This window comes from Theobroma umbraticum, unplaced genomic scaffold (assembly GCF_002168275.2).
Source record: "Theobroma umbraticum cultivar Fairchild unplaced genomic scaffold, ASM216827v3 scaffold_44.0, whole genome shotgun sequence".
NCBI classification, from domain to species: Eukaryota; Viridiplantae; Streptophyta; class Magnoliopsida; order Malvales; family Malvaceae; genus Theobroma; species Theobroma umbraticum.
The window spans coordinates 12,787,984-12,799,412 of NW_018397255.1; the positions used below are offsets into that span (position 1 = coordinate 12,787,984).

At 27.8% G+C, this 11,429-nt stretch overlaps 1 protein-coding gene across 1 annotated transcript; it reads right to left on the reverse strand.

The window, feature by feature from the left end:
* Positions 1–1,822: 1,822 nt before the first annotated feature.
* Positions 1,823–5,155, reverse strand: LOC110409767 (Galactose oxidase/kelch repeat superfamily protein). The gene is made up of 2 exons (XM_021419224.2): positions 3,835–5,155; positions 1,823–2,210 (listed from the first exon to the last, which is right to left on the reverse strand). The coding sequence occupies exon 1, from the start codon at positions 5,024–5,026 to the stop codon at positions 3,866–3,868; it is 1,161 nt and encodes a 386-aa protein (XP_021274899.1). The 5' UTR covers positions 5,027–5,155; the 3' UTR covers positions 1,823–2,210; positions 3,835–3,865.
* Between the last annotated feature and the right edge of the window lie 6,274 nt (positions 5,156–11,429).

An 11,429-nucleotide genomic window follows, 5' to 3' on the forward strand; every position in this document is an offset into this window, starting at 1 on the left:
GTATCGTCTAAAGACGAATCGTATGATATTAAGTTATGTGTGTCTGGTTTCCCATTCGCTTATCATTTGGTTTTATTTTTTATTTCTTTTTTATTATGATGTTTATCATTATGGAATCTTACACAATAAACAAATTACATATCTAGTGTCTACTATGATTTTATGTTTAAAAAGTTGCAAAGTTAATATTCTAAAAAGATTTCTTTTTTAATGAAGTTCAATATGTCTGTCATGGTTTGATTGAACTGATTACCATTGATTCAGAGAATTACATGCTAACAAAATATGTATTTTATTTCCATATTTGCTTATTTTTACTCTATATGTATAATTGATCGATGTTTATTTTGTTTTGATAATGGAGTTGCTTTTTCTATTTTTTATCTAATATTATTGTCTCATTCACCTTAATACCTTAGCTGATCAACTCATTACCAATCCTAACTTTTTATTTCTTTTTTTTACCTTGAAGAGGATCCTCCAAAACAACACAATCATCAAAGAATAGCCTCACTATTTTATATTTTTTGTTCACAGATTACATTATGAATTGAACACTATGATGTTAACTTTTGTATATATAAAGATATGCAAAAACAAAGCATTAGATTATGATTCTGATTTTGTTCATGAGCACTAACTTATTGTGGAAGGGATGGTAGTGAATTTATGGGATTATAAATACTGCCTTATATTTTTTATTTATAGACAACATGATAAATTCAACATTATAGTGTTAACTTTTGTATACGCACAAAAATTTACAAAAACACGACAGCAGATTATGATATTAACTTTGTTCGTGAGCATTGATTTTTTGTTAAGTGAGTAGGAATGAATATCTAAGATTATAAACACTGCCTTATATTTTTTGTTTACACCAAGCATGATAAATTGAACAACAGATCATGATTTTAATTTTGTTCACGGGCATTCAATTTTTCTTAAATGTGTGAAATTGAATGTATACAATTATAATATACTCTTCCACTTTGTAATAAAACCTTTATCAACTTTTTTGCATATATTTTTTGTGATCAACACTTTCTTCAAAATTTTTTATATGACCTGAATGCAGTGCATGGGCCAATTCTAGTATTTATATATGTAGGGTATTCGTTATTCTTGATTAATAGACTTACATGGCTATTATTGATGCATAGTATCACTATATATGCAGATTGCACTCCACCCCTTTGGGACGAAATTGAAAATCTATAACTCAAGGAATATGATTTTTGGAGTTTGGACCCCCTAATGGTTCATAATTCTTCATCAACTACCGTATCGGCATGATCCAAGAAACTAATTCGTATGAGTATTCGCTGCCACAAAATGCTAGTTAGAATGATAGCTAGCAACAAAATCACTTGCAAAGTTACTCTTAGCTATATACTATGTGTCACGGTTTACCTTAATTTGTAAACTATTATCTATTTTTTGTTTTTATAATTAGGAGAGAGGGGTTCGACTTTTACTCTTTTAAGTAAAAGGATAATGCATCAACCAATAAATCAAATGCTCGATGCTAAACTATTATTTGTTTTGAATTATTTATACTTACAATTTTATTTTCTAAAAGACATTTGATGGATTGAAAATTGTATAAATATTTAAATAACAAATAGATATGAAATTTACGGTTGTTTTTTTTTTTTGACACGTGAGCATAGATACAAGAAAAATTAACTTATTATATATATGTAGAATGTAATTGTTAAGATTGTTCATTGAAGTCTATACAAATGTGTTTATACTCCTTACATATTTAGGTAACCTCTCTAAAACCACTCATCACACCACCTTAGTTGAATCAAAGAGGTTCGAGCTGAAGCATTACTTGATAAAATTCATTGCATCAGTTAATACGAATTCACATTTGAAGTTCTGAAAAGAAAAGAAAAAGAAACGCTTTCAGAACAACTTCTTCAATATACAGACACCAACACAATCAACTGAAGAGAGAGGATCAATCAAAGGAAAAAAAACTTCAGCAACCATGGAAACTTGTGACCTTGCCTCCTTGTGAGACTTTGAAAATGTAGCTCATAAAATAATACATACACATATGCAAGGACTGACACATGAAGAATCGTACAGTACAGTGGTAGAAACTATGTACTCATCTCTGTATAAAAGTATGATGTAATTCGCCAGCCACCATTTATTGGATTATTGCAAATCTGTTATCAGCGATGGTGTCAAGCAAGCTGTGGAAAGATGGAAATGTCAGTAACATCCCAATAACCATTACACCAGCATAACGCAGCACAAATTTCATTGTTAAGGTCACGAATCAGTTATTAACCAATGCCACACCTATATATTTCTGCATTATCTTTGCTCTTTAGCTCATCTGCAGGTCATTTCTAGAAGTAGAGTACTCTATTTGCCTAAGGCTTCCTTGGCTGAAGCTCTAGCAATCAATTGCAAGGTGGCGTAGGTTCAATAGGTAACTTAAAGTTGCAACTACCACAATTGATGAATAAGAGTATGACCCACACATCACACCTCAACTGAAAACATTGAAATTTTTTATATACACTGGTGTTGTTTTACATTGGTTAAATTTTGGGATTTGGTGGTTTGATATTGAACTTAATTTTTTTTTAATTATTGCCAATTAATTTTAAATTGGATACTTAATTAACACAGTTTGTTAATTATTGCTAAGGAGTTGGTTCATGTGGCAGGCCCCTTGCCATTTATGCTAGATGCTTTACATGGTATCAAAACTCAGGGTGGTTATGTTATTGTTGCTTGTTCTCTTTTATGAATGTGTTCAGCAAGACACCAACCAATACCACGTGCATTAATTATAATTTACCAAAACTGCTTCTTTCTTCTACAAAAATAAGATGGAACCCTTTTCATTAAATATTTTTTTATACACTTTTAATCATCATTTAAAACGTAAACTTAATTCATAAATTATGAAAATTATACAAACATGGTAATTGTAGGACATATAGGACATAGCGAGGAGACACCATAGGACTGAAAATGACAAACAAAAATGATGTTTAAAACCCAAAAAGAAAAGAAAAGAAAAAAAAGGGTTTTGCTGCAGTCTGTATGAAGTAAAACCACTTTCAGCAACCATTCTGAAAATGCAAACGCAAGTAACCAGACAGGAATAGCTAGTAAAACAGAGGTATTTGGAATGAATTGGCGAATAATTAAAGATTATAAAGGGTTAGTTATGAGTTTCAATTCAAGCCACCAAAACAAGGCTTTAGACATTTATTTGCCCCACTCAACTCACCGGTTTGTTAGCAGTTTCTACTTGTGTGACAAATTGGCGTCAGGATATATGGAACAATACCTTTTAAATGAAGTTTAGTAGGAATAGCAATTTCCTAAAACGAAAAAATCAAGACATTCAGCGAGGAAGGAGCTCCTGCCTTTTGCACATACAGAGATAAAGGGCTAAGAAAGAATCTGGAAACACAAAGCGTTGGCCAAAAAGTTCTTGATCATATTTCATTTTGGTGTTGTGTCCTAAACCATACCAGGCAGCCAAAGCTGGATTTAGTTACTACATGTCATATTCCTATCCAGTAAATCAATTTAACTTCCATTTTTGTTTTTCTTTTTTAAATTTGGGTAAATTGCCAGAGCTGGATCCCATCCATACATCCACGAGGAACTACTATTCGAGATCACAATTACAAAAATCTTTCAATTCAAAACCATTCCCAAGGAAAAAAAATAAATTAAAAGCTTGTAATAATCATCATGATCACCCAAATAAGAATGGTAATGCAAATATACAGTACCTCAGAGCATAAACGAAAGATAAAGGAAATGAAGTTGGAGGTTCAAATTACGTACCGAATCAGGTCCAAGTGATTGGGCAAATGAGTCAGTGATACATAGCTTGTGGCGGTCCAACGTCCTCTTGTTGGCGAAAAATATGATTCAGAGAAACTGTTGAACAGAAGCTAATGACTTTATGGAACTTGTTAACAGGTGAGGGCAACTGAGGTACTCTCCTCCAACTGCACTTTCCATTTTCAGCACTGACTTCACAGAGACAAGCTGGGTACTTTTGGTGATACTCTTCATTGAAAACATAAATGAGATTACCCATTCCCACGCATTTCAAGCTTGCAAATTTGTCATCTTCCTCGCTATCGACTAAACTATACAACAAGCTCTGCGGCATGATCGCAATCTCGCTGAATTCCATTGTCCTCTCATCGATTTTCCAGAGATTAAACGACGGCCCACGTGGCGCATTGCACATCCCAGCCAAAACAAGCATCTCATTGCAAGAAATCAGGAAAGAAAAGATGACCCCAGGTGGCCTGAGAGTTTGAACCTCGCTCCACACGTGGTTTTGTAAATCGAAAGAAGAGACGAAGCAGGAATAGATCCCAAAGACATAGAATTTGCCTTTGAATAAAGCTGATGACAGAGATTGGCTGGAGTTTCCATTCCTGAAATCAACTGGCAAAGCAGGGCAGAGTTCCCAAGAATCGTGATTTGGATCGTATATTTCAACTGCCAACCTGTCTTCGATATCGACCAGGCCACCGATGAACCTGACCCCACCAACAACGATGAATTTGAAGCCGTACCCACCGGAGGAACCATCAAGGAAGACACCTACAAGAGGGTTGATCCTGGAGTACTTCAAGGGAGAGGTCAAACGCCAGGTCGTTTTGAGGACTGGGGTGTAGCTGAATTTCGGAGTAGTGGTGAAAAAGAAGCCATTGGAGCCCAGAAGAGACGACGAAGAGGAGTCGTCGAGGTGAGGGAGACGAAACCAGGTGTTGGATAAAGGATCAAAAGCAAAGGATTGGTTGTTTTTGGAAGAAGTGTTGTGGAGACCGAAGAGAAAGAACCAAGGATGGGAAAGGGAAGGGGAGGTAAAAGACGGGGAGGAAATGAGAGAGTGCCAAAGTTTGCAAACAGAGGAAGCGCGGAGGAGGGAGGGGATGGGAAGGGAAGAGAGGATGAGTTCGGTGAGGTCGATGCTAAGGGTGTTAATGTTAGGTTCTTTAGGGTTGTGGTCTGACATCGAAAGGATTTGGAGAGAAAAGAGACAGGAAACAGGAGAGAGGGTGACAGCGGGAGGATGGCAAGAGAGGGAGAGAGGCAGGTGGGGGAATGGAGAGGTAGTTGGATGGGTGGGGGGAGACAGAGGGTAGGGAGGGTGAGACAGGAAGGTAAATTCAGAGGCCAACGTGGGGAAAAGAATTATGTTTGTAAAATGCCACTATGGGACAGATAGTTCATTCCTTAAAACATTTTTTTTTCATAAATTAGGAGTATTATTATTAATTAGTAAGCAAGAAGTGACTAAATTATAACTACTATTAATTGATAGTACTAATTCCACTTAATTTTTTTAAATAAAGTAAAAAAATTTCGATAATCATGTGATTAATGATTTTGCAGAGGTTGATGATGATACAAATATGTTGATGCATTTATCTATGATTTTATTTGTGTGTGTTGTAATTAAATGTTTTAATACCATTAATCTTTGGATGCTAATATTGGTTTTATCCAAAATGGCTTTCACATACTTAGCTATGGGAGTTTACTTAATTTATTGATTAATTCAACAAGTAAAGAAATTTTGAATTCTTTTAACATAGTAACTGCAATCAAACTATATATAGCTTTATATGACTTAACCATCTAATTGAGTAGTGAGTGAGCCCTAATTTTTTTTCCAAATCTTCCACCAGAAGGAAACCATTTTCTTCTCCAATTTCATGGTGAAAAAGACTAGAAGAAGCAATTTTGTCGTGGGGTGCACAGGAATTGTCGTTAAGAATGGTGGTTGAGCCCCAATGGCATAATTAAGCTTTATAACTTATTGAGTGCATCAGTTAGGGCATTGTTTGGTCCACCGACGGATTCTCTATAGCCAACCTGCCGTCCACCCTTTTTGACATTGTCAACCTTCCAACAACAAACAACAATCTTATCCAGAAACGATCGTTCAAAACAAAAGGGCAAAAGAAAATCAGGCCAATGCCACTTCCTCAATCACTAATCCCATTTCCCTTTTGTTCACTCTAATAACAAAGTATTTTCCTGAGAGGATTATACGTATGTACCATTTGGATTAGAAAATCTAGAATTGACTGCATCATGATCATGTACGACAACCCACAACCCACCACGTTAGGAATTTAGCACAAATAATGGAGCTTAATGATTAATCTTCTCAATAATAATAAACTAACTAGAGTTTTGGCATGTTCTTGACACGCTTGCTTTAAGCTTTATTTAATCATACTGATGAAGCAGGTACGACTTTACAAGCTTCATAAAAAGGTTATGTAAATGGCAAGGGGGGTAAATGATATACATGGCTCAACAAGATAAAGTTAACCTTCAACTTCAAGCTCAACCCAAATCAGAGTCCAAGAAATAGATATCCTACGTTAATTTACCCTATAGGATAGCTAAATTTTTTTAAGAATAGTGCTTCTAACTCGTGCTTTTGGCTTTGATGATATCTTTACGGTAAAATGTATATCTAGACATAAGTCATCATACTTTTTTGTTAAGATATTTGTTTGAGAATAAGTTATTTATCAAAGATTACATATCAATAAAAAATAAAATAAATCTTAAATTTATAAATAAAAATATTTTTTAATTAATAATCATAACCTATGAATTAAGAATATAAACTCATGGCACGATGACATCTATAGATAATTATGTATATGCAAGATTTAAGATTCGTAACCAGGTCTTGTAGTCTAGAAAAATGAACATTCACTCTTCCACCGTAGTTGCCACATGATGAACATATAGGCCGAACCTGGTGCATCGTCCAAAATTCATCATAATCAAATTAACTAATTGTATTAACTAAATTTTGACGATATTTTTAATAGTAATCTTAAGGAAATTACAAGAAAAGACCATGTGGGTGGCAAATGGCCAGGCTAGCAACTTACAAGCATAGGTTCAGAGGAGTTAGAGAAGTAGACGACAGGGGGTTGGCCGCAATATTGGTGGCCAAAAATTAGGAAAAGTTGTGCCAACCACCATGTGGAAAATTATAACATATTTGACTGTGGCAATGGTTTTATTCTTAAGAAACTTGTGTTCCTTTATTTGGTTGGTTACTTTTCAAGATCCTCTAAAATTGAGAAATAGTTAATACTACATTTCCCATGGTATTAGTTATTTCATAATTGAGGAATAAATTTTAAAAAAAAATAAAGGTAAAAATATTCCTTACAAGTTTAAAAAATTACAACTCAATTTATATAAAATATTATTTTTTCTCTCTCCTTCTCTCACTTGATTCCAATTTTTAATAAAATATTAATATTTTAAAATATTAATAATTAATTATAAATAAAATATCTAATTTTAAATTTTAAATTATTAATATTTAAAATAAATTATAAATTATTAATATTAAAAAAATAAAATAACTTAAAAATAAATAAGCATAATAAAATTTCAATTATCAATAAAATAATAATAATTAAATTATCAATTACTAATATATTAAATAAATTATTAATTATTAATATTTAAAAATAAATTAAATTAAATTAAAAATAATTAGACATAATGATATTTCAACTATAAACTAAATATTAATATTTTAAAATGTTAATGATTAAATTATAAATAAAATGTTAACAGCTAAATTATCAATTATTAATATTTAAAAAATAAAATGAATAAAAAAATTAATCATTGTAATATTTAAATTAAATAAAACATTACCATTGTAAAACATTAATGATTAAATCTTAAATAATATATTAATATTTAAACTATCAAGTATTACTATTATAAATAAATTATCAACTATTAAAATTTAAAAATAAAATAAAATAAAAAATTGATCATAACAATATTCAAATTAAATTAAATATTAATATTTAAATTATCACCTATTAATATTTTAAATAAATTATCAATTATTAATATTTAAAAATAAAATAAAATAATTACTCATAATATGTTTTAAATTAAATGTAATATTAGTTTTTTTAAAATATTAATATTTAAAATATTAATATTTAAATGATCAATTATTAATATTTAAAGATAAATAAAATAAAAAAATTGATCATAATAAAACTTAAATTTATTAAAATATTAATATTTTAAAATATTAATGATTAAATTATAAATATAATATTAATATTTAAATGCTCCATTATTAATATTTTATGTAAATTATCAATTAGTAATATTTAAAAAGAAAAATAAATTACAAAATTAATCATAATAATATTTAAATTTAATAAATATTAATATTTAAAAATATTAATGATTAAATTATAAATAAAATATTAATATTTAAATTAATATTATTAATACTTTACATAAAATCTCAATTATTAATATTTAAAAAAGAAAATAAAGTAAAAATTATCAATCATAAAATATAAAATGGTATTTTTGTCCTTTAACAAATGAAATGGAATTTAAAATAAGTAGTCATTACAATATTTCAATTATAAATAAAATATTAATATTTTAAAATGTTAATGATTAAATTATAAATAAAATGTTAATAATGAAATTATAAATTATTAATATTTTCAATAAATTATCAATTATAATATTGGAAAAATAAATTAAAATAAAAAGTAATCATAATAATGTTTAAATTACATAAAATATCAATATTTTAAATTTTAATGATTAAATTATAAATTAAATGTCAATATTTGAATTATCAATTATTAATATATTAAATAAATTATCAACTATTAATATTTAAAAAGAAAATAAAATAAAATAAAAAATTGATCAGAACAATATTTAAGTTAAATAAAATATTGATATTATAAGGTATTAATGATTAAATTATAAATAAAATATGAATACTTAAATGATCAAATGTTAATATTTAAATAATTTAAAAATTACGAATATTTGTGAATAAAATAAAATAAAATAATTAATCATGTTAATATCTAAATTAAATAAAATATTAATATTTGAAAATATTAATGATTAAATTATAAATAAAATATTAATATTTAAATGATTTATTATGAAGATTTAAAAATAAATGAAAATAAAAAGTTGATCATAATGATATTTAAATTAAATTAAATATTAATATTTTAAAAAATTATTGATTAAATTATAAATAAAATATAAATATTTTAATGATCAATTTTTAGTAGTTTAAATGAATGATCAATTATTAATATTTTAAAAATAAAATAAAATAAAATAATCATAATAATATAAAAATTAAATAAAATATTATTATTTAAATTAATATTTCTATTATTTTACATAAATTTTCAATTATTAATATTTTAAAATAAAATAAAACTAAAGAATCATATATTATAATTAGGGGTTTTTTCTTTTTATTTTATATTTATTTTATTTTGAAATTATTTTTATCAATCAAACACAACAATAAGTCATCATATCTATTCATGTCGTATTTTACATGTTGTACCAAAATACATAATAGTTATTCTATTTCCTTATAATAATTATTCTATTCTATTTTCACATAATAGTTTTTCAATAGTTAAAGTCTTCATGACGAGGACAACTAAAATTTTCATTTAATAATCATATCTCTTTCACTATTAAGGTAAATGTATGTGAAATGCTTTTAAATTTTTACCAGTGTTATAAAATACCTATAATATATATATTTATAGATTTTCTCTTAAATTGTGAAATAACTTAGATTTGGCTTAGAATAGTTATCCCTTTTTAAGACAAAAAATAGTAATGTAAAAATCAAAGAGACACACCTAAATTCATTTGAGGAAACATAATAGCTTTCAAACTTATTTTATGACCGTATAAATCTGAAAATTGATTTATTTTACCAAAATTAAAAACCTAATGCTTTAAAAAGCTCATGAATTATTTAAATAAAATTTTATTTTTCTATTGTGTTCAATTAAGTTTTTTCATTTTTATTTTGGAGCAAATAGATTTTTATGACTATAAATTGACTTATTATTATTAGTCAAAATATTATTGATCATTTTATACCCATTAAACACTTATATGATATTGACATAGAATATCAAAATATCATATGATTATGTCATCATGTCAAATCGCCATCATGTCATATCACCATCATGATGATTGTCAGTTAAAATTTTACTACACAAGTATATGTATCGAATAGATAGTATATAAGTAAACAAAATATCGATTTCACAGAGAATTGATCTAAAATTTTACTAAGTACTAAAATTAGAACAATTTAATTTTATCCAAACAATCAATATCAAATAACTAAATTAATTAACTAAAAATAATTAATCAAAATTTAAACTAAAAAGAAAAATCAAAATGATAATAACTTGAGTAAAAATCAAATGAAACAAACCTAGGATTACACTATCCCTCACACTTTATCTAAATCTTGCCTCTCTTCCTCAACTTATTTCAATGGGTTGAATTGCTAACTTAGACCCCTCAATTATTTATAAGGGTTTCTTGACTTATCTTATAAAAATATCTATTTTAACCAAAAGACTATATCCCCATATGAACTGAAATTAAAACAGATTCATTAAGTTTATGCTCTAATTCTAGCAACATATGGCATATATGTATATTCGTATCCTATACACAAATCAATTAATATGATCATATGCTATCTTGATTTTAGTCTACACTAAACTCTCTTTCCCAAGTTTTGTTTAAGTTCCTAAATCAATTTGATTGGTGATCAGGTAATTAAAAGTATAAAGAACAAATTGGAATAAACAAGTCAAATCCCATTAAAGATAAGCAAGAAAGACATTAAAAATTTAGATTACATGTAAGTTCAATTGCAATCCTAGAAAAAGAAAATTAGCTACTCATAATTGAAAGAAAAATAACATTATATGAAATTCAACCATTGAGAGTAACAAGAAAAATAAAAACTAAGAAAAAAAACAAAACGATTGATTGCGGCTTGTTTTCGAGTTTCTGCCTCAAAGTTCAACCTCTTGGATCTCCAAAAGTAGTCTTTCTTAATGTTCTTAAAAATATCCTATTTATACTAACGAACTTAACTTATAGTTCTTTAAGTTAACATATTGATTCAGTTGGGCTTAAAAGTGTAATAAGAGGCCTAAACAACAATTGTCAGCGTTAAGATTGCATTCCCTTAGTAGTGCATCCAATCTTCTTCTGGCATGATTTTCTCTATCTTTAAAGTAGAATTGGACAAAGTGATTTCATGAAAGTTGTAGCTTCATCTCTTAACTTTCCAATGGTCCAAGGATCGCATTATTTGAAGTTTTGTAACATGAGTTATGGTCAAAACACTAAAGCATATGCAAGCAGATTTTTAGATCTTTCAACACTTTATTTTTTAAATTAAACCCAATTTCCTTAATTCCTACAAAAATATAAAAACTAATAAATAATAATCAAATTAAAGAAAATAAATATAAAATTAAAATAACTCACTTAAAAATAAACTAATTATAAAAACA